This window comes from Equus przewalskii, chromosome 8 (genome assembly GCF_037783145.1).
Source record: "Equus przewalskii isolate Varuska chromosome 8, EquPr2, whole genome shotgun sequence".
In the NCBI taxonomy this organism is placed as follows: domain Eukaryota; kingdom Metazoa; phylum Chordata; class Mammalia; order Perissodactyla; family Equidae; genus Equus; species Equus przewalskii.
In genome coordinates, this window is record NC_091838.1 from 67694270 (window position 1) to 67718846 (window position 24577).

The 24577-nt window shown below is 38.0% G+C and overlaps 1 protein-coding gene across 2 annotated transcripts in view; it reads left to right on the forward strand.

The window, feature by feature from the left end:
- FAM91A1 (family with sequence similarity 91 member A1) overlaps window positions 1–24577 on the forward strand; it is a 45213-nt gene that overhangs the window by 5053 nt on the left and 15583 nt on the right. For both annotated transcript variants that reach the window (XM_070632008.1, XM_070632010.1), the window contains exons 2-17: window positions 846–930; window positions 2522–2673; window positions 4346–4403; window positions 5113–5180; window positions 6257–6370; window positions 7601–7691; window positions 8098–8160; window positions 13085–13191; window positions 13713–13751; window positions 14271–14383; window positions 14816–14931; window positions 15764–15876; window positions 16225–16311; window positions 18658–18790; window positions 22956–23104; window positions 24418–24552. In XM_070632008.1, the coding sequence (XP_070488109.1) occupies window positions 846–930; window positions 2522–2673; window positions 4346–4403; window positions 5113–5180; window positions 6257–6370; window positions 7601–7691; window positions 8098–8160; window positions 13085–13191; window positions 13713–13751; window positions 14271–14383; window positions 14816–14931; window positions 15764–15876; window positions 16225–16311; window positions 18658–18790; window positions 22956–23104; window positions 24418–24552 (1623 nt within the window). The remainder of the gene's footprint in view (window positions 1–845; window positions 931–2521; window positions 2674–4345; window positions 4404–5112; window positions 5181–6256; window positions 6371–7600; window positions 7692–8097; window positions 8161–13084; window positions 13192–13712; window positions 13752–14270; window positions 14384–14815; window positions 14932–15763; window positions 15877–16224; window positions 16312–18657; window positions 18791–22955; window positions 23105–24417; window positions 24553–24577) is intronic.

The window sequence follows — 24577 nt, forward strand, 5'->3', positions numbered from 1 at the left end:
ATGAGTAAGAAATATAATAACTGAATCCTCTGATCTTTCCATCATTAGTCTCCTAAGATTCTAATTTTATTTTATAGCATGTTGGAAAGATCATACCTGGTAATTAGAAGGGGGATAGCAGTCACATATTAAATTAAGTTACTGGTCATACATTGAAAGTAGTATTGACTATAATCAGGCAGACTTAACTCTTTGCATTCCTGACGAGCCAACTCCGAACTTAAAACACTAAATGTGCAGCTGGAAAGTGTTCTGCCTGCTAAAAAAATATATCAGGATTCTAAAATTGTCTAAATGTTTTCTAATGAGGCCATAAAGAGATGATGTTTTTAAGAAGTAATCTTATCACTTAGAGGTACGTTTGAAGTGTACATTCTCCAGAAATCTTAATTTTTAATAATCATAGTGCTTGGCTATAAATAATTATCAGACAGGGATCTGTCGTTTTTTGCCCTTCTTAAATTTAAATAAATGTAGGTGCAAGAAACCATCCATCCATCCAACACACACAAGTTGAGACGGTGAGGAAGGAAATCTTTGTAAGTAGAACTTAGTTTTTTGTTAACTTAAGTGAAGTTGTGCTCTCACACTGCTCTTTTATTTGATATTACATTCCTTAGGTAATTTCAGTAAGTCCTTTTAGAAAGGCAGGTTGAAAACAAACATTGACGTTTTGCTCTAATACCGTAGAAGGAAAGTTAGTATAATAAAATTTGAGAAAATCTGCTTTATTCGGTTCTGGAAATTAGAGATTCCAGGGTAAGACTGGGGGTATGGTTTTGAAATTTTATGAGGAAGAAATACTTTAGAAGCTATTTTAAATCTGTTTGAAAATTTTTTTTTAGAGTCTTGGAAATTCACAGAGAGAATATGAAAAGCAGGTTGTCCTGTACAGTATCCGCAATCAGTTACGGTACAGAAATAACTTAGGTAAGTAGAGACATTTTTACATGGAGGTGGAAATGACTTGCTGAATTAGCATTTTTGTAAATCTATCTTTTCAACACTTGTTTCATAGTACTGAAATTATTCCGTGTACAGATTTTAAGAAACTCTATACAGACCCATTCCTACCTAATAACAATTGCATTAGCAAGTAGATTTTTCTTTCTAATTCTGATGAAAATTATTTTTTAGAGTATTGCTTATAGATTTGTTTTACCTATAGAATATTAATCTTGATTCAAATGTCCTCTTTTTTCTTTGGGTGAGAAAATATACCAAAAACAAGTACATTAGTTCTAAACAATTTTTGCCTTTGAGTTTTGTTCTAGTCTCCATAAATTTTCCCAATAATATAACTTTAATAAAAACTCTTCTATAATAATTGGAACAGATTTTAAACATAGTTGGTTCCATGTTTTTTTTTTTTCTTTTTATAACCTAGACTCTTAATTAATAGGCTTTCACATCTGAGAGCTTTTTTTTTCCCCCAAAGGTATGCTTTTTGGTAAGGAAGCTTGGCCCTGAGCTAACATCTGTTGCCAATCTTCCTCTTTTTTTCCTTCTCCCCAAAGCCCCAGTACATAGTTGTATATTCTAGTTGTAAGTCCTTCTTGTTCTTCCATGTGGCATGCCGCCACAGCATGGCTTGATGAGCGGTGTGTAGGTCTGTGCCCAGGATCTGAGCTGGTGAACCCTGGGCTTCTGCAGTGGAGCATGTGAACTTAACTGCTACGCCACCAGGCCGGCCGCTAACTCCTTTTTTTAATGTTTGCTTTTTATTTGTCAGATTCCTTTGATTAGTTTGTTCTCTTGCCCTGCTGGTCTTTCCTCCCATGTGGTACCCTTGAAGCATATTATTTCAGAGGTTGGTTTTCTGTTTAAATGTATTCCATTAAAGTCAGAGGTCTTTTTACATTTAAAACACAAGTCCAGCAAATAATTTTTAAAAATATACTTGATTTCGGGGCTGGCCCCGTGGCCGAATGGTTAAGTTCGCGCGCTCCGCTGCAGGCGGCCCAGTGTTTCGTTGGTTCGAATCCTGGGCGCGGACATGGCACTGCTCATCAAACCACACTGAGGCAGCGTCCCACATGCCACAACTAGAAGGACCCACAACGAAGAATATACAACTATGTACTGGGGGGCTTTGGGGAGAAAAAGGAAAAATAAAATCTTTAAAAGAAAAAAAAATATATACTTGATTTCATAGAAAACTGCTGTTCTGGTTGGCTCTCTTGTAAAGTAACACAGTAAGAGGCTGAGTGAGTTATAGCTTACGTTTTGTACCTTTTGGGGAGACATTCTGTGCTTGCTTTCTTTGCTTTTTGATTTGGTAAGAGTTATTTCTCTGCTTGTCTGTCCTATTACACGTTTTGCTTATATACTCTGAAGTCTGTTTTCTTGTGGTATAATTGTGTTTTTGTTCCAACTTCAATTATTTTATTCATTCTCTTTCAACTTACATACTTTTCTTTTTAATTAATATTGGTTTGTAAAGAATTTCTCGTTGCATTTATAATTATATGTAAGTATAAGACATCTGAAAAAAACTGGAGAATTTCCATCTTTCTCCCAGTTAAACATGTCAAGAAAGATGAACGCAAATACTATGAGGAACTACTTAAGTACAGTCGAGATCATCTCATGCTGTACCCTTACCATTTGTCGGATATTATGGTAAAGGGCCTGAGGATAACACCATTTTCATATTATACTGGGATTATGGAGGTGAGTTTACAGGGTGTGTGAACCATTAGAAATGGGGTGGGACTGCATGTCACGGACGCTTTGCAGATCATGACCAGCTCTGCATTGTAAGCCACAGTGGACATTGTTTCTGGGTTTATAGTGTAAGAAGGACTCTTGGTTACAAGTTAACTGTTTTAGCCACAATTGTGCAACTAGTTATCATTATCAGAGTTTTCACAGTGGAAAGTATTTTTATTCTGTGTTCTTGAAGGAGTTGTTGCCTCTGTGCTATTGTAGCATTAATCGGTCATTTGTATTAGCAGAGTCTGTATAAAATTTATTGCTTTTAATACATCATTAAGATTGAAAATGTGGATGACAGACTTGAACATTAGGCTCAGAGAAACTTAATGTATTTAGCTTCTCAGTGACTGTAGAAAGAATAAATGATGGCATAGACCCAACGCTATGTAGTACATGTGTCAGAAAAGGAGAAATCTGTTAGTAGCTCTGGCTGCTAATCTTCTGTAATTATTAGCTTGTACTTTTTAGCTGTTTTCCAAAGGCAGTCCGTAGGCTTGTGTTGAATAACTTTAAATACCAGTTATATGCTATTTTAAAGTGAGCTTTATGTAAAGATTGGCAATAATTATCTAGTATTCATTTGCTACTTAATTATATTTGAATGCTATGATTTGGGCTCACTAGCCGTTTTAAGGGCAGAGAGAAGCTTAGAACTGAAGGAGTCGGGGACCTGTAGTAACAGTGAGCTCAGCCCCCTTTGTGATGTGGCTTCCCTTCCAGGAGCTCCTTTTGCTTATCTCCTTAAGCCCCTTCTTCACGGGCACTTCTCCAGTCCTGTGTCTCCTGTGTCCCTGTTTTGGAGGAGATACAAAGGAAAGCTTGAGGGCCGACAGCCCAGGTTTCTGTCAGTCCCTTTCCCTAGAACCAGAGTAGCATAATGAAGGTGGCCGCTAATTAGAAGATAGAAGGGTTGTTGCTGTCTTCATGATTACATGATTAATTTTCTGCTGTTGTCCACAGGTTGAGGGGAGATAACAGGGAGGTTTTGTCCCATTTACCAGCTTTCAACTTTTCACGTCCATGTGCGTGGGGCTCTCTGGTTTCTGTCCTTACACCATTGAGTATAGCTTATAGGTTGAAAATGGGTCTTATCTCCATAGTAAACGGTTGGTTTATTGTTGGAGAAGCGGATGGGGCTTGAAAGAAACTGGATACTGAGTTGAGCTGATTGGGACTTCTAGGGGCAAAGATGACTAAGGGGTTAAAATCTTTATTGGTAGTGTGTGTCGTAGATGCGTGTTGATGTGGCTGTGACACATTATTTGGCCTTTTCTCAGGGTAGGAGTCTAGGATCAGATACGAAGTGTGGAGAGGCTGGAACCCTGAACTCTAATAGAGGTATTCCTTGCGTAGCTTCCACAGGGCAGAGGTTACAGGGCAACTGTCTGGGATTCATAGAGAGTGCTGGGAGAAACCCAGACCTGAAAGTCTGATCTTCAGTTTCTAGGTTGAGACCACGTGGTAAGTGCCACAATGTGGCATGCATGCTTTAGGTTGCCAAACTCTCATCTCAGTGCTTCATGTAATCATCGTTATTCTGTTTGGCTATAGTAGTATGTATTTATATACATGTTTTCATCTAAGAACGTTTTGCATTTAAAGTTCTTAATTTTTTTCTTTTTAAAAGGACATTATGAACAGTGAGAAAAGTTATGATTCATTGCCCAATTTTACTGCTGCTGACTGTGAGTATTTAATTATGCTGAAGGAGGTAATCTTTAGAGTGTGTCTTTGTGCATGCATGCTATTGTGTCGGTATCGTAATGTCTGTTTAACCTGAAACACTTGACAAATGAGAACAGAGAGCAACATTATTGATGGAAATTTTATGAGGTGAAGAAGTCAAGTGTGAAATTTAGCCTAAAGTCTAATAGAAATATTTTGGAGTGGTAAAATCAGAAAAGTGGGACTAGTTTGTATACTTCCAGAGAATGAAGTTCTTTCTGATACCCGGGCTGTGTTGTCTACCAAAAGAGGGAGGAAAACTTGTGTACAGTGTTTTTGCAGCATGATACACAGTTGTTACTAAAGTAATTTGCTCTTGTTTTATTATGCTTGTTTTAGTGAAGTGTATATTTAAAACGTGATAAAGTTCTGTCATGTAAGGGGAAACTTTTGCTGAGAAGTGTACTTTGACTTCCTGAAATTGGGAGGACTTCTGCTTTTTAAAAATATCCTCATTTAGCATTGTCAGAGTGTCAGCTTAAATTCGTCTCTCCCAGTTTTGTTTTCAATTATATTTTGTTTGAAAAATTCCTTTTAATTTGTTATTGATTGCAAACCAATAATCAAAAGGTGAACAAAAGCCCAGGGTTTTTTCCTAAAAAGCCTTGTGAGTGTACTGACATTTCAAGATGTGTTAAATGTCTTTAAAGGAGAGGTTCTTTCTTTCAGGTCTAAGGCTTCTTGGCATAGGAAGAAACCAGTACATTGATCTGATGAATCAGTGTAGATCATCAAAAGTGAGTTGGTCCTTTCCCTTTCTTTCTCATTTCTTGTCCTCCTTATCACACAGTCTGATTAAATTTTTTTTTTTTTTTTTTTTTTTTTAAAGATTTTATTTTTTCCTTTTTCTCCCCAAAGCCCCCCGGTACATAGTTGTATATTCTTTGTTGTGGGTCCTTCTAGTTGCAGCATGTGGGACGCTGCCTCAGCGTGGTCTGATGAGCAGTGCCATGTCCGCGCCCAGGATTCGAACCAACGAAACACTGGGCCGCCTGCAGCGGAGCGCGCGAACTTAACCACTCGGCCACGGGGCCAGCCCCCTGATTAAATTTTTTAAGTGGCAGGAATAATGAATTGTAATTTCTTTGATCAAATAAAAATATGCTTAATATAGAAACAATACAAAAACAACAACTCAGTATTCTCTTACTTAGGGTTATGGCTCAAGTGATTGTTGAATTAAAAATATTTAACGCATAAAACATTTAGTTTGCTTGTTTTTTCGAGGAAGATTAGTCCTGAGCTAATATCTGCCACCATTCCTCCTCTTTTTGCTGAGGAAGTCTGGCCCTGAGCTAACATCTGTGCCCATCTTCCTCTACTTTATATGTGGGACACCTGCCACAGCATGGCTTGATGCATGGTGCGCTTGTCCACACCTGGGATCTGAACTGGCGAACCATGGGCTGCTGAAGCAGAACATACGAACTTAACCACTACACCACTGGGCCGGCCCCCATTTAGTTTATTTTTAAAGATTACTTTTGCTCCGCTGGTCTTCCACTCCCAGGGTTCACCTAACAGGTGAAATGCATTCACATTTTCCAAATTTCCATTTCACCTCCTGGGTTTCATTTTAGCTTCTGGCTTTGGATCCAGATTTAATGATTAGTATTTTGAGGTAATTTATTTTGAAATAAGTTGAGAATGGCTTTCTCCATGCACTATATCTAGAATGCTTCAGATTTTCAAACATGAGAATTTAAAAGGTATTTATTTAACCTGTTAGAAACAGTCTTATTATATGGTCAGTAAACAAGAAAGTAGTAATTTTAGGTTGATCGCAAATTCTCAGATGTTTGTACCATTGCAGAAATTTTTCAGAAGGAAAACGGCCCGCGATCTTCTACCCGTAAAGCCGGTGGAAATTTCCATTGAGGCGTGGTGGGTGGTGCAGGCTGGATATATCACAGAAGATGACATAAAGGTAGATGTCTTTAAAAGTTACAGGGTTTTTATTTTTTAAATTATTTTATAATTTATAGTTCTATAATTTTTTAAAAAATGTAGACTGTTATTTTGAAGAAAATTAAACTTAAATTCAAAGTTTAAAATTGTCTTCATAGGCTAGAATATTGGTGGATTTCCACGCTACTCTTTAGTAATGAGGGAGACTTGACTTGGTTCAGGCACAGTGATCTGGGGATTTCAGTTAAACAGAAGTTTCATGTAAAGTGACGTGATGCTCAGCTACCAACAGTAATCTTGGCTGACTCTTCTTGAGCACGTGCTGTGTGCTGGTTGTGTCAGGCACTATTCCAGACTCCTTTTATATTGTCTCATTTGATTCTCATAACAACCCCAGAGGAGTGTATTATTTGTATCCCATTTCACATACGAGGAAAGTGAGCACAGAGAAGTGAAGTCATGGCTCAAGTCCTAGTGGTAGTAAAGGTCCAGGGTTTGAACCTGGGCAGTTTGCCGTGGACCCTGTGCTCTTAATCACTGCTAAACTGCTGTGCTGACGTGGGGGCTGCTTTGAGAGGGCAGTAGGGTCAAGATGAAGGGAAATGATATACCCAGTGGTCAGAGCACAGTGGATATAAGCTTTATACATTTTAGAAGAGATGTTGATTTAGAGGAAGGGGGTGGGGCGATGGATGAAGGGGCTGGAGACCAGGTCATACGTATCTCTGTGGTTGCAGGAGTGTAAACTTTTTTTTAGTTTGTGTTTTATTTTACTACAGAGGACAGGTCAAGTCCAGTGAGTAGAAGGCTTATAAATTTTGCTTCAGTCTAAGTACTTCCTATGGGCTGTCAAACTGTGTCATACGATAGTGAACTTACCACTGGTAATAATCTCGCAGAGTTTGAATAAACTGATTTGAGAGATTCAGAAAGCAAATGGATCTGATTCCAATTCAAAGAAGACGAGTAAATATTGGTATCTTTTAGTGAACACTTACTCCTTACCAGCAAGTATTGGTATTTAGAGTCACTTTGTTCTCCAAGTTCTGTTGATGGCATGTTTTGGCACTTTAATTTTGATGGTTATGTGCGTAGCTTTTTAAAAAGTTCTGGAATGATAAATGAAAAAAACTATGTAGTCATTCAATTAATGACATATAATCATTGGTTTAAACATGACTGGAGTTGAAGAGACTTATGAATTACTTAATTTGACAGAACTTAATTGAAAATATTTTGCTTTTCTTAGATATGCACTTTACCTGAGAAATGCGCCGTTGATAAGATCATCGACGCAGGCCCTCAGCTCTCTGGATCGCTGGATTACAATGTAGTACATAGTAAGTGGTTAGTAGAAATGGTCTTTTGTCAACACAAAAACTTGTTTTAAGCCATCAACTATTAATAGCAACTGTATTTATCAATTAGGTAAGAATAGGAATGTTTCCTAAAGGCATGTTATTGTTTGAAATGCCACCTTAGTCCATTGTTTTCCTGTGTGGCTATAATTGGTCACATACAGGAGTAATTTATACAAATGAATCGTGAGAAAAATTTTGTAGTTCTGAGCATATGAGGGAAATGGAGATTTGAAAACTTTAATAGAATTCTTTTCTTCTATTTTACTTTTTTTCTTTTTCATACAGCATTCAGTTGCAAGAATATAGAAAATCAGGAATCATTCTTTTTAAAAAAATCACTGCTGTTTAGTATTCCATCTAAAGCAAGATGCTTTTGCTTCTCTAGGTTTATATAACAAAGGCTTTATTTATCTGGATGTACCAATATCTGATGACAGTTGTATAGCAGGTAAGTACGTGCTGATATTTTTCAGTGTGTTTTGAATGGCTGCCAGGTGCTGGGCACTGTATGTCACCTTGGTAAGTTAGACACGAGTCATTCTAGGATCTTCAGTGTTAGAAATTTTCAAAGAAAAGCATTTCTTCTGAGTTATAGTGGTTTTACTTAAATTCCTTATTTTCATTTTTTTGTTATTTTGGTGTGCACTATGTTAAAATAATAGAAATCTGAGAGAAATTTCTCACAATCCTAAATCAAATCAATGTTTTTATAAATTTATGTCACCTTTTAGTCCTTGTTCAGTGCATAAAAATTTTTCTATATATTTAGTATTACCATAGAATTGTATGTTCTTCATTTCCACTTAACATATCTGTCTTATTTTTTTCATGTCACTACTGTCTTTTTTCTCTTTATCTGCTCCTCCCTTCCTCCTTCACCCACCTCCGCAAGTTAAATCATTATTAAGACCCTTATGTGTTTCCTTCTAAGATTATGGATTTATGTTTGTTAAAGCATTCTCCTGTTGCTGATTATTTAGGTTATTCCCAGTTTTTTGCTACAGTAGTGATGTGGTTAACATCCTTGAGCACAGAGTGGAGCTTTTTTTCTGCAGGTTAGATTTCTTAACCAATTTATAGAAGCACTTATATTTAGGTTATGGGTTACAAGTATGTTTTCCATCAGATCTTTTAGCTGTTGTTCTTGTTTGTGATATCTTTTACCATACCTAAGGTATTTATTTAATATTTGTGTAATCAAATAAAAAGTGTCAACAAATTCCAGGGAATGACCTTACTGGTAACACTTGAGAGGTGATGGGACTTATTGCAAAAACACTCCCTCACCTCAGTGTTGAACCTTGACGGGTTTTCATCTCTACTGGGTCCTGACCTTTATTTGTGTTAGCATGGTTATGATTGTTTAATAATGCATTTTGGACCAAGTACAGACGTGAATTCTTTTTTAAGCTTGGAAAGACAGCTAAAAAAGTAAATGAAATACTAATTGTGTTTTGCATGGTGGGTACTGTAACAAATAAAATACTAGTTTTAAAATTTGAAGGATTTTGACGAGGAAGTGATTTCAGGAAGACAGAGATGATAGTGGTTTCCTGTCACCACTGGAAAATATGAAAGCATTACTCGAGTCTCTACTCTCATCTGATAAGCTGATGTTGACTCACTTGAGATGGACCTGAGAAGATTGGTCTTTGATCAGTTCATTTCCGTCCATTTTGACTGACAGCTGGAACATTGACTCACGCAAGCACTAAGTTCATTTGGAAGAAGCCGCCAGAGAAGGGCTGAATGGATGGCTTCTACCTTACAGTGTCGTGTTCTGCCACGCTTCACTTAGTATCTGGTCATTTTTGTTGGCACAGGCAGACCCATGACATGGTATTACAGCTGCTGAATGTGCCTTCCTTGTCACCATGTTTGCTCTGGCTGTTCCCCAAATTGGAATAACTCATGAAAGGAAAGCAGTTTGATAACATGGAAGCCATCAGATTCAGCACAAAAGACACCTGAGGGTGATTTCAAGGGAAGCATTCCAGATATGTTTCAATTAAAAGCAAGTACTCTGAGTGGTGGAACAAATAAACGTGGGAGAGAGTAATGCTTTGAAGGGAATAATTATGAAAGAGTCTGTTGCTAAATAAAATATATTTATTCCATCATTCATCAGACTTGTTACTTGCACATTTTATGTCTCCCCTTTCCCTTATGGCTCCTAGATTTGTTATGCTTGAATAGAATACTTTAAGGTATAAATAATCTAAAAATGCTTAAAAAATAGAATACTTCTAGGATATGTAAATAATCTAAAAATGCTTAAAAACTTTTGTGATATATAGTCAGACCTGTAGTCTGGAACTTATTTTTGTATTTGATGTGAAATAAAGGTCCAACTTGGTTTTCTTCTCCTTGGGTGACCAATAGCATTTGGATAAATGCCAGCACTGTTTTCTTGGTAACTGAATACCACTGAATCAAGTTTAACGTTTGTCATACATTAAATTCGCCTCCATATTGGATCTAATTCTGATACAGTAGTCCCCCTTATCTGTGGGGGATATCTTCCAGAATCCCCAGTGGATGCCTGAAACTGCAAATAATACTGTACTCTATATATACTGTTTTTTCCTATGCATATGTACCTAAGATAAAGTTTAATTTATAAATTAGGCACAGTAAGAGATTAACAACAATAACTAGAAATAAAATAGAATAGTAATAACAATATAAAAGTTACGTGAATGTGTTCTCTCTCTCTCTCAAAATACCTTACTGCACTGTACTCACCCTTCTAGTGAGATGATACAGTGCCTACATGATGAGATGAAGTGAGGTAATGATGTAGCAAATTTCCCATTTAATATTTTCAGACTTCGGTTGACTGAAACCACAGAAAGGAAAACTGGATGGGGGGGACTACTGTATTCTTCTTTTTTCACTGATTTATTTTTGTTCTTTTTTTTCCTTCCTTTTCCCCACTAAAGCCCCAGTACTTAGTTGTGTATAGTTGTAAGTTCTGCTGGTTCTTCTGTGTGAGCTGCCGCCACAGTGCGGCTACTGACAGTTAAGTGGTGTGGTTCCATGCCTGGAAACTGAACCTGGGCTGCTGAAGCAGAGAGCACTGAACTTAACCACTAGGCCATTAGGGCTAGCTCTTATTTTTATTTTTATACCATATTGGGGTTTTTTTGTTTTGTTTTGTTTTTTTGAGGAAGATTAGCCCTGAGCTAACTGCTGCCAATCCTCCTCTTTTTGCTGAGGGAGACTGGCCCTGAGCTGACATCCATGCCCATCTTCCTCTACTTTATATATGGGACGCCTACCACAGCATGACTTGTGCCAAGCGGTGCCGTGTTTGCACCCGGGATCCGAACTGGTGAACCCCAGGCCACCAAGAAGCGGAACGTGCAAACTTAACCGCTGCGCCACTGGACCAGCCCCTACCATATTGTTTTGAAACAGTGATTTAGAGTAACCTTTAATGTTCATCATGGCCAGGCCTTCCTTGTGAGTCTTTTTTTATAATTTTCTTGGCTATTCTCAGGTATTTTTTCTTTATGTTTGTTTATTTTTATTAACAGTTTTTGAGTAGGTAGTAATTAAGATAGACAATTCTAAATTTAGTGACCAGCCCCGTGGCTGAGTGGTTAAGTTCATGTGCTCTGCTTCGGTGGCCTGGGGTTCACCAGTTCAGATACTGGGCGCAGACATATGCACTGCTCATCAAGGCACGCTGTGGCGACATCCCACATAGAAGAACTAGAAGGACTTACAGCTAGGATATACAACTATGTACCGGGGCTTTGGGGAGGGAAAAAAAGAGGAAGATTGGTAACAGATGTTAGCTCAGGGCCAACCTAAAAAAAAAACATTCTAAATTTACAAGAGCATAAAAATGTCTGCCTCCCACACCATCTCTAGCCACGCAATTTGTCTCTCAGCAGCCACTTTTAAGTTTCTTGTGTATCCTTCCAAAAGTATACTGTGCACATAGGCACGTATGTGTATATCCTTTTTTGTGTAGTTTTGTTTTTACACAGATGGTGTGCTCTAGTTCATACTTTGTTTTTTTAACTTAATAGATATCGGAGACTATTCCATATTTCTTCCTCTGAAGTTGCTTCATTCTTTTTGCCTAAATGTCAATTGTGTAGTATTTCTAACCTCTTAGTGCTTTGGTTTCTTCATCTGTAAGATAGGGATATGTATTGAACAACTCATGGGGTTAAGAGGATTAAGTGAAATTGTGTGTGTAAGTGCCAGTAGTCTGGCACTTCGTAAGCATTCAGTGCGTTTGCTCTTATTATTCACACAGCAGATAGTGTAGGAAAAGAAGTAATGATGTCAAATATGGGATTTCTAAAAGGAACCTTTAATCTTTAAAAGTACTTGGTTGACTGGAAATATGGATAGCACTAAATTAGAAAATACCATGAGTCAGATCTGTAAAGTGAGTAACCTGTCCTAAATGTACTTTGTGGTTTTTCATAGTGTCGTCATTTTGACCATTTGGATTTTGTCTTATTCCTGTCTCTTGGGAATGATTTAGGTTTTGGGCGCAATTAGCTGGAATTAGGGCTGGGCGACCCGAATCTTGCTATGGCCTAGGTACTCCTCCTTCCTGGGATATTTTCAAGGGAAACGTGCACGGGGAGGATGACAAAGGAAAAGCAAAGTGCCTCTCTATGATCATCTGGGCAGATCTCTCTCTCTAGGAAATTGGCTTAGAGCATCTGGTCCAGAGAGATGGAGAGAAGTGAGTAGGAATGACGTTTCAGGTGCAGAGCAGTGATTGGGCTGCCTCCTGTGCTAAAGAAGGCCTTGACCTCCTCCTGCCGCGGAGGATATGGAATAGAAAGCCCCAAAGAGCAGATTGTACCTGTGATTGCTGGTAACCATGGCAGTCACGCAGATGAATTTCCTCTCTTCTCAGGATGGAACAGGGATAATGGGAGAAAGGCAGAGAGCCAATCCTTTCCATCCGAGTGGTTTTTGTATTGCATAGCACCTCGCAGTCCTTTACTTTTCTGCTGTAGACCAGTCACCCCTGCTGCCTCCGAGACATCAAAAACACACCCATTGCAGGCTTCCACATTCTGTAGTCCTCCAGGCCACTCGCCTTTCTACCAAATCCGCGTCCTCTGGCGCTTCCTCTGCCTCAGTAACGCTGGGAGGTCCATGGGGATTAAATTACTCATTGTAGGATTTGTGCTTTTCCATCAAGAGTTCTCTGTGTAGACAGGGTTGTACATGGCCTTAGGGAGTTCTAGAAAACGTGCTGTGGAGTGGATAAAATAAATCAGAAGTTGAATTCTGTCCCTAAGTTAGACATTTCTCTTTTTGAATAGATATTTGAATTATACTTTGTTTTTTAAAATTGTATCACCAAGAAAAGTTTGTTTTGTTTGTTTTAGTTCCTCCTCTTGAAGGTTTTGTAATGAATCGAGTGCAGGGTGATTATTTTGAAACTCTACTCTATAAGATATTTGTTTCAATAGATGAGCATACTAATGTTGCGGAGGTAAGTGTGACAATGTCTTATGACAGCATTTAACCTCAAGGGTATAAAATAAGTTTGTGTGAAGTAGGTAAAGTTATTTAATGATATGGTTAAAATGTTTTCAAAATCTATATGTGGGTAGACCATAGACCATTAATATACTAAGTCCCTATTCTTAAGTTACTTCCTGCATATGCATTTTAATTTATTTTAGTTAGTAGCTTATAATTTGGTTAAATAACTTTTTATATAACTTCATAGTAAAAGGATTATAGACTACTGATTGATCTGGACATTTTCTTATCTTAAATGAGACAGAATTAAAGAGGAAGGAATCTTAAATTCTTATGATCACTACCTGCATTCATACTACTCTATGCGTCTTAGAGAAGTGGGAAGAAGAGAGTTCTCATTTCAAAATTTGTTTAATCTTTCAATTATTCATAATTTAAATTTTGCTGATTATGGTTAAATTGTCTGTTACAACTGTGTGATATTGCTAATTCTAAGAATGTGAAATAATTTTTTATTTTATTTTCCAGCTTGCAAATGTCCTTGAGATAGACTTGTCCCTGGTAAAGGTAGGTAATTTTTATACTTTTTACTTATTAACGTAAATACCAAATGGCTTTTCTTGTAGATTTTTGTCTTGGTAAGTTACTGAGAAAGGGAAGCAGTGGGTTTCTTGTTAGCTCTCAGAGGGAGTGTCCACAGTAAAGGGGCGCTTACAAGGATAGAAAAGGGCGAGATTAAGGGTCCTGGGTCAGTAGTCCACCCCACAGAGTGAAAGCCAGCGCTCAGACTTCTGTGCACAGCAGGCAGCAGCCTGACCTGTGTCTTGTAGTGGGGCTGTTAAGGCAGCAACTCCCGCTTCGCTGGGCTGGATCTAGGGAGGACCAGGCGGGGAACAGGCAGCTTTCCCTCCTACCTGTGTGAAGACTTTAGGGGAACCATAGGCCTCCTGAAAATTGCTTTTTCTAGATAGGACATAAAAGTGTTAGAGAATCACTAGAAGCATAGTCTATGACAGTATTTTATGTCTGCAGATACTCTGATGTCTAGTTTATTTTAAATGCTCATTTCCTTTCTCTTCCTTTCAGAATGCTGTTTCAATGTATTGTCGATTGGGCTTTGCCCATAAGAAGGGACAAGTAATAAATTTGGATCAACTTCATTCATCCTGGAGGAATGTTCCGTCTGTAAACAGATTAAAGTAATTCATTTATTCAGTATAAGATATTAGAGTTTCCTTTTGAAGGAAACATTCAATTTTCCATACAAACATTTTGCTTATTCAACCTGTCAACTGTGGTGAACCCTATATATTAGTGGTTTTTAATCTTTTGTGTGTGATGAATCTTTTTTAGAATCTGATGAAAACTTTCCCCACAGAAAAGCACATATAGTATTTTACGTCTCATTTTAAAGGGTTCTCGAATTCCCTGCAGCCTAGCCGTGGGTCTTAGTTAAGAACTCTTGCTGGATATGAGTAGAGCATGTTTGGGCTCCATCTCAGTTTTGGGCTGAATATAAATAAGACTGGATTTATATGGATGTTCATAATTTAAGTAGTGACTTCAGTAGCTTTTTTTATATAAGATCACCTATATGATTTTTAAAAAGTGAATGTTTTCTTCGTTAATAGGAGTACTTTAGATCCACAAAAGATGCTCCTATCTTGGGATGGCGGGGAAAGTAGGAGTCCTGTACAAGAAGCTTCTTCGGCTACTGACACTGATACAAATAGTCAAGAAGATCCAGGTTAGCAGTAACTCAGTTTAATGTAGAGCCTGTCTATAGATGCGGAATGTGTCTGCACATACGCTCACAGAGTGAACTCTCTAGACTTACAGTTATGTTAGTTTTGTTGTAGATTTCACTCATTCTATATGCAGTCTTTGAGTACTTACCCATATGTTGGGCACTGTGCTAGGTCTTAAGGGTATAAAATTGACAAGAATATAATACCTTCCTTCTGAGGCTTAAGTCTAGGGAGAGAGAAGGCAGTGTAACCACAAAAACCACAACGTGAGAAGTGTTTTGGTGCTTGTGGGGAGCAAAGAGGAAGAACCCCTTTACTGCCTAGAATGGTTCGGGAGGTCTTCTTGGAGATGATACTTAGGCTAGGAGTGAACAGAGCTTGCCAGCTGGTGAGTGAGGGAAGACCGTAGCATGGGCTACACACAGAGGGCAAAACATGGTGGACGAGGGGGCTGCGCATGATTATATCTTGAGTAGGTAGAGGAGCAAAGCATGGGCTCCCATTGCTACCTCAGGGAGCTCTGTTAGCTGAGCCTGGTGACTTGTCTGAAGAGGTTGGGCTGGTTAGTCTTACTGATCTGACAGTTAATCAAGTCTTGGTTTATTGGTTGTCAAGAAATTTACTACAAAAGTGAGTGCCTTTAAAAATTGTTTTTTAACTTTATGTTAGAGATAGGACTGGGACCTCTTATGTTGACAGTATTGCTTATATTTAATTATGTACTTTCCAGTTATTAAATAAAGCTGAAATGAAGTACTTTCTCATTCCATTGATAAGCAAAGAATAATTTTCATTTACTTGATTTTAAATTATGATTTTTTTTTTTTCTAGCCGACACAGCCAGCATAAGCAGCTTGAGTTTGTCTACAGGATATACAAAACGTATTGCATTCCTATTTGACTCAACTCTCACTGCCTTTTTAATGATGGGAAATCTTTCACCAGTGAGTCCAGTTCTTGTTTAAATATGAAAATGTTTAAAATAAAGATTAGATATAAAATAGTTTGTTGCTTTTATATCTTTTTGTAAGTACTAGATTTATTCTTGAAAACACAGCTGCCTCTGTTTTATATTCCTTAGAGTGGTGTAGTAACTTTTTAGCAAGGGCTGCTTTTGTAATTGGATGACTCAGCCCTCACCTCACCCACCCTTCAGTTTAAATATATTGGAAAGCATAATGTAAATATGAAACGTTATGCTTAACAAAAAGGGGAAAACTAGAACTTTATAATAACTTGTATAAGATGCTAAGGTACATTTTCATTTTTCTGTTTTTCTTTCTTTCTTGCAGAACTTGAAAAGCCACGCAGTCACAATGTTCGAAGTTGGCAAACTCTCAGATGAGTCTCTGGACAGCTTTCTTATAGAGCTAGAAAAGGTAAATCTAGATTGCTTATTATGGGATGTCAGGGCATGTGGAACTTTTCCTGTTTGATAAAACATCAGGGGTTGATTATGTAGATTTTTAGTGTATTCTTGCTCTTTCCTACCTTGTTCCCCACCTTAATACTGTGGCAGTCATTTAGGCTTAACCATATCGAGTGGATGAATGAATTTTATGATTTTTAAAAGTGATTTCTTTACCTCATCTAACTCTTAGCCTAGTTTGATATAATGAAGAAATAGAGTATAGAAATCTTAGTCTGTGTAATTTTTCAAATTGCATTTTGCTAAAGTAGCCTTTAATTTTTTTTTGTTATGAGTCTCTGAGCCCTCCTCTCAAGTAGTTTTGAAATTTTTTTTTTGGTGAGGAAGATGGTCCCTGAGCTAGCGTCTGTGCCAGTCTTCCTCTATTTTGTATGTGGGGTGCTGCCACAGCATGGCTTAATGAGTGGTGTGTGTAGGTCTGCACCCTGGATCTGAACCTGTGAACCCCAGGCTTCCGAAGCAGAGCGTGTGAACTTAACTACTACACACTGGGCTGGCCCCTTCTTTGACATTTTTGTTCCATTTATCCTAGATCTGGAACTGTCCTTGGGCATCATATTTATGTCTGGTCTCACTGTCCCTTTTAGTCTCTTGAAGACTTCAGCCATATTTGCTCTTATCCACCTTTTTCCCCATGAAGACAGCCTGAATTTTCCTTGGCTCTCAGTCTTGGTTGCCCTTTTGGTGTTTTTCTTTTCCTGGATTTTTCACTCTGTCCTCTGCTCTTTGTGCAAACAGTTGGTATGCCTGTTCTGTTCCTTGACTAATCATTTAGGAACGCTTTGTGCTTTAGTGATGAACACTGTGTATTAAATGTGTTGTTCAGAGAACTGTTGATGATTTTGTAAAAATTCCTTTATATCTTAAAAAAAAGACCATTAACATTTTTTTCACTTTAATTTTTTTTTGTTATGACTCTCTGAGCCCTCCTCTCAAGTAGTTTCGAATTTTTTTTTTTGGTGAGGAAGTTGGTCCCTGAGCTAGCATCTGTGCCAGTCTTCCTCTATTTTGTATGTGGGGTGCTGCCACAGCATGGCTTGATGAGTGGTGTGTGTAGGTCTGCACCCTGGATCTGAACCTGTGAACTAGCTTTTTATTATAGCACTAAAGACCAAGATCCTGGTGTCAGTTGTGCTCAGTGCTTCTAGGCTGTTTCAGCAGGCCATATGTGTTTTTAGATTCATCCTTCTTCATAGGCTTTTTACTTTTTTAGTGCAGAAATGTATGACATGATCCTTGTTATTAATTGCTCTCTTTTACCTTTATATTTCCATTATTCTCTCTGGACTTTCAGTATCTTGTTAACTCCATTTCTTACTGTGTATCATCTTTTCCAGTAAATTTTTAATTATGTTCTAGCACATTTTAAGTTCTGTTTTCCTGATTTTTATTTTTCTCACCTCAGCTAGTCTTTTATCAAGTGTAGCAAATTGGAAGGTTACTTTTACTCTTTATATATCTACATTGTTTTTTACCATATAGTTATTCTTGGGAAAGCCTTCTAGTCTGAAGTTTAGTTCTTAAAAAGAGTTTCTTAGCTGTTTTTTAAGAAGCCTCATCTTGATTAAACGTAATTGGTTGGTCTTATTAATTTAATGCAAATATAATTTGGTCATTTCCCCCTGTAGACCTGTCCTTCCATTTTCTGTGTTGTTTCTGGGGTGTATGTGTTTTGACATATTAAATAGGTGACTGACTCAGTGTCACAAGAGCGTGTGTTAAAGTGTAAGCCCAGTGAAGGCAGGAGTTTTGTCTACTACTCTATACATCCTAGACAGGTCAGAACACGTGATAAGGGCCTCAGTGAATCCTTGTTGAATGAATTTAAGCTGTATGTTCAGCAATGTTGAACAGCTGTGTTGAATCACATACTCCATTATCCCTTGCAACCAGTGATGCAAATTGTGAACAAGGTGATGAGAATGAGAGGCATTGTTGGTGGCCATTGATTGGAGTTCTTTCTGGATGAAGCAGAATGTATACATCTTACAGTTTTTCAAATAAGCACCCTATTTGAATCATATATGGGACATATAATTTATATAATGATATAATTGAGCATTATTTGGTTGCTAACATTGTTTTATTTATTGGGGTAATTTCTATCATTGTCAAAGATGTAGTGAAGTGGAAACTCAACTGAGATTGAGGCTAATACTTGTTTCAGTATTGGCTGAGCAAATTTATGATTTATTGATTTTTAATCATGTCTTAATATCTTTTCTATATGGTTATATGTTAGAACGAATGGTGTGAGAGTGGTATTTGTTGCAAAATTTATTTTCTCTTGGTTTAGGTTCAGAGCACTGGTGAAGGAGAAGCACAGAGATATTTTGATCATGCACTTACTCTGAGAAACACAATACTGTTTCTGCGTCATAATAAAGATCTAGTTGCACAAACTGCACAGCCAGACCAACCCAATTATGGTATGATAAATACACTTGATTTTGAAGACATGGTCGTATGGAACTTCTGTCTAAGAAATTGAACAGGTCATGCTCACTTATTTAATCATCACTTACTCAGTACATTTTGTGTAGACAGCATATTGAATTTATAACTAGAGGCTTGTTTTGTGAATTTCTTTGCTTGTCAGCTATTTCTTAACCTTAATTGCTTTTTCTCGTCTCTTATGTGCTACTGACATTTGTATTATTTAAGTCTGTTTGGTACCTACAAAAAAGGTTAGAGTGTTAATTTGTTTAAGTAGCGGGATGGAATTTAGAACAGGCATCAGTTCTGAGGGGTGAACAAATGCCAAAATGTAGTTAATTTAGGAAGCATAAAATTTCAAGAATGAAAGATTCCATTGTATAAAAATAATAAATAAGCGCTTCCCATTCAAATGTTGCTGTAATATTTACTAAAGTGTTTTACTTTAAAAAATAAAAAAGGGAACAAATAACCTCTTTTTAAAAGAAAGAAATAGTAGCAATTTTAATCTATCAGTGAACTCTAATGTGGCTGCTGACCTAGTGTGCACTCTCAGCTTTTGTGATAGACGGGGCGTCCCAAACTTTAGTGGAACTGGCAGCATCAGAATCTCTGATTCATTAGGTCCTGAGTCGGGGAGTGGCACCCAGGAATGTGTGTTTTTACAAAGGTGCAACGGCCTGGGCACCAGTGTAAGAGTATCTCGCTCAAGTCCTCGGGCATTCACAAGAGTTGCATCTTGGGACTTCCTGAATTCTTAGCACTACCATAACATTTAATTTCACTCATTCTTTCATTTATCTAAAAGTTCTGTTTTCTGGCCCAAACCCATCAGTTTCGTAGTCATATCCGTCTTCATTCCATTTCTTTCACTAGCATCTGGCTTTCTTTTTAGCACAATTAAAGAAATTAAGGACAAAGCAAATTAAGGGTGGAATCCATTGTCACGTCACAAGTGTTGTTGCATAGGTGGGAACAAAGATGCTGAGTAGTTTAGCTGAGTCAGGCTAGACACACTCTGTATCAACTCCCACTCCTGCAACCTCAGCGCGGCTGCTTCAGAATTAAGCATTAGCAGAATTATGAGTGACTTTATGCTGGGCTCTTTGGATTAGTCATAAATAGTTAGAACAGAGTATTAAATTACCAAATAGCAAGAGTCTAAAGCACTTATTAATAAGCATTTGTTGATAGTAACCATTTTTTGACTACCAAATATTAGATCTTGTGATCTGATAGTGTGAGTGGCACAGTCTTGAAGATGTCTTTGAATGTAAAAATCCTGGAATCTTGGGGACTTTTTAGTGACTTATAGAGATAATGGGTTAGAATATTTGAAATACCGTATTATAGCTGTCTTGAAGTATATCGTCCTTTCCTGCCCGTCGCAGAATCTGAGAGTGTTAGAGAGTGCTAGTGACGAGTCAAGTGTAACTCAATTTGTAGATGAAGGAGTGGAAGCTTAGCTTGGTTTAATCCCCTGCCCATCTAGTCATTAAAGCCCATAGGACTAGACAGTGGAAGAGCTGGGACTTGAATCCGTGTCTCTCAAATGTTTCCCTTTGCTCTGTCCCTTGTATTATTTTCTCTTGAACACTAAGCTCCTTGTTGATTTATTCATAAACAATCTGTTGCTTAGAAGTCTGGACTAAACTTTGTTTTTCACCATGAATAGTCTGTGTACCATTGAGTAAGTTAAATGGTAAACCTAAATCTATTCTGTATGAAAGCAGTTAAGTATAATTCCAGCCTTTAAGGTAGGTTTAATAGTTGGCTGTTCTGTCATCAGTTGGATCTTTAATTGCTTGGAATAATTGACATGGCTCCAACGTTAAATTGTGATTAACTCCTTCCTCCCCGTGAGACCAGATCTGCGGTTATTTCTGACATTTCATTCTTTTAACCAGCGCTTCTTGACTGAGGCTCTTCATTGGAACCACAGAACACAGGAATAAAAGTGACTGTTTCTCAATTTTTCTAATAAGGGTGCATGGCTGGTGCCATTCTAGATGCACAGAAAAGAAGGTCCATTTGTTCCATACAAAGAATCACTCAGGGCATTAGGGCTTATACTCTCCATGTGGAGTAAGGTTGCTTTCTGTAGGTGCTGGACATGATGACTTAATTTTACTCTTTTTAAAAAAAGGAAATCTGTAGTATTGGTGTTTTAAGCATCTTTTTTGAGTAGAAACAATTTTCTTTTTAGGTCACTAATTTGTAGTTTGAGTGTCCATGTAGTGCTTGGTATTCACTGTATAGCAAAAGCTTTGTGATACTGACTTGGAAGCAAACCTCTGAGATAGGTGAGAAGGACTAGCTTCTTAGGAATCTCTTGGTTTCAGACAGCGTGAGGCCCTGCTTAAACAATAAAAACAATGCGTCGTCTAATTCTTTTTCATTTTAGAAGCGTGATTTTTTTCAGATATTTGTCTTTAAAAAGACATCTTTCTGCTAGGATCAGTACAAGTCAGACATAAAAGCTGCTGTTTGTAATTTGGCAGTCAGTACTGTGGAAATGTTGATAAATCAAATCACATTTGTAGAAAAGCAATCACCGTTGTAAAAATCTTGTTCTAACCACCGTCAACCCTTTAGGGTTCCCTCCTTCCTTATCTTAGTATTCATTAAACGTTTTCTCTACCTGACATTGACAATGTTGAGTTTTACCTGAAGGTTAAGAAATATCCTCACTCTTGTGTGTTTTGGAAAAGGGCTCAGTGCAAGGACCCACCCTTTCCCCATGTAACTTAGGGTTCATGGGTGCCCCCTTGTTTACCTCTGAGAGGCCAGACACAGACTCTCCCACTTCCCTTTGCCTCATAAGCAGTTAGCTGAACTGCTTGTCCCCACTGATCAAGCAGAACAAAATGCTTGTTAACTAAACTTCGGTTAAGCTTCTCTCCTTGTGATGTTAATTTTGGTCACCAGTTATTGTGTTTCCTTATTTCTCCACTGTATACATAAACTATTTCCCCCCCCTCAACGAATAAGCGATCTGTGGGGAGACATTCTAAGACCCTGCAAATATCCTACTTCTCATCAGTGTTTTCTCCTAGATTTAGCATCCATTGACGATTCTTGCATGAGCCATTCTTTACTCTGGTCGTTGCAAATTGATCATTTTTTTCCGACTCCAGCACTTCTTCCTCATTTGACAGTTGGGACTAGGCTTTCTTTAATATTCTCAGTATAGACTTAGAAATTTCTCTTTTCTCAGTGGTTGATAATTAGTCATCACTGTCTCTTAATTATTTCTGTGCTACGATTGTCTTAGATTTTGTCAATGGGCTCCTCTCCCCTGGTGCCGTACCTTCATCTTTTAAAAAAAATTTATTTTGAGGAGTAATTCCTTACTTTCTGGCAAAACTAATCTCATCTCATCTCTTCTCTTCACAACACATCTCATTTTATATTATCTTCTACTTCTGCTCCAGCTCTGGAGTCAGTCTTTTCTCCTAGGAGCCTGGTTTGGTTTACTGGTGAAAAGCACTAAAGACCAAGATCCTGGTGTCAGTTGTGTTCAGTGCTTCTAGGCCGTTTCAGCAGGCCATATGTGTTTTTAGATTCATTCTTGCTTAGAGGGAGAGAAGGGCTAACTTGATCTTCTGAAGTTTCAAATATCTCTTTTTAGACAGCAATAGGAATGGTATTTTCAAAAGGATTAAGAATGGGAACACTTAAAATCTGTTGCATGCTGAGTGAGTTCATGCTTGATGGACCACCAGTCTGTGGCACGTATTTCTAAGTGAGGAATGCCCCTGTGGTAACTTCAGAACTGGACCGTGACGTTCTTTGTAGAGATTGGAAATTAGGGGAGGGAAGGACACAGCTTTCCCGAGGCACTTAATGTGCCACTGCCATGTTGTGGCTGGGGATGGAGAAGGGAGGAAGGTAAAGCAGCACCATGTTCCTAGAGAAAAAGGTAGCCTGAAGAAGCCCTAGGAGACAGTTCTCTTTCCGGACCGGAGAGTAAAGACTTCTAGCATTAAATCCTAAAGTGTCTTAGTGGTCTCCTAGGAAATTTGGCACTTTTTAGTAGAGATATTCTACCTTACAAAAATGTTTTAAATCTCAAGGCAGTTGTCATTATCTCATCTTAGACATTTTATTTCATGTTGTCAGTCTTTCATTCTGTGTGTATGGTTGATCATAATTCAGGTTTTCCTCTGGATCTCTTACGCTGTGAAAGCCTTCTTGGTCTGGACCCTGCAACTTGCAGCAGAGTTCTAAACAAAAATTACACACTGCTCGTTTCCATGGCTCCTCTCACCAACGAAATCCGGCCCGTCAGCAGCTGCGCCCCTCAGGTAAGGACCCGCTCGAAGATCGCCCATGTTGCCATTCATCCCTCTCTTGGCAACTGGAAGAAGAGCTCTAGCAGTGTAATTGTGTTAATGCTCATTTGCAGATACCAAATATTAAAATCATCGACTCAGAAAGCAGTTTTGTATTTTATGCTGTTGTAAGATGTTCGATCTGTGAGATATAATTGGTATATTTAATTTCTATATCATCTAGTGACTCGTGACATATTAGATTAAAATTTTCCTCATGAATACAGGCTATTAAAGAGAACGTCCTTGGGTGCTCTAAGAAGGAAGCCTGGATCGCCTTCAGGGATAAGATAAATTTAATTAGGAAAAATGAAATGTTTTAGAAGTGGAGCCATGATGCTAAATAAGCTGAAAAGATTATGCTTGAAAGCTAGAACTCTTGTTATCTTTAAAATTTACTTGTGAGAATGACTTCTGGTCTTTTACTTTTTAAAGCTAAACCAGTTGCATTTATTTGGATACTTAGCAAGGATGCTATGGCCTCCACGATTTTCAAAGAGTGGGGATTGTGTTACTGTTCTTCAGTGCTGCGTCCTGCCAGGTTTCCTAGATGTGCAAGGTTTAGTGGTGTAGAAGAGAGGAAGAGATTCTTGTGCAAGGTTGATTCTATTGCCTGTGCTGACCTTGCTGCCTCAGTGAGCGTACCCTCCTCACCCCATTTCGTCCTCTGTTCAACAGGACTGGACAGGATTTGCACTTACCAACTTTTTCCTTATAATTCTTTGTGCCCCGCCCCCCTTCCTCTTTAACACAACCTCTAGGCATAGTAGGAATCCTTGAACTGTCTAAATGAATGGTGAGATGGATGGAAGGTTAGATAGTCCCTTTTGTGAAAAATGGCATATGATTAATGAGGATAATAGCTAACACTTTGATATAGAGCTCAATATGTACCAGGTGCTGTGTTTAACCTTTTGAACAACCTTAAAAATATCCTCCTGAGGTAAGTATTTTGTTGTCATATTACAAATGAGCAAAATGAGGCACAAGAGAGCTGAAGTAACCTTAAGGTGATGTGGCTGAGGGGGTAAAGCCAAGATTCACCTCTCAGTAATCTTCTCCAGAGTCCATGCTCTTAATTGCAGTGGTAAGACGTGCTTTCTCAATTCCAGTGTAAAACTGAAACTGTTTGAATGGAGCGTTTAAAATTTATTTTTGTAAGGATAATAGCAGTTAACATTTATATGAGGCATTAGCTGTTTATAAGACTATACTTGGTCACTTGTGAAATTTGGCTTCTTTAGATAAGTGTTAGCAACCTTATCTTACCTGTTTTATGATTATAGCATATTGGACCAGCTATCCCGGAAGTCAGTTCTGTCTGGTTTAAACTGTACATTTACCACATCACCAGGCAAGGACCACCATCTCTTTTACTGTCCAAAGGTACAAGGCTTCGAAAACTGCCAGATATATTCCAGGTATGTTGTGCAAGGGCTTTTCGTT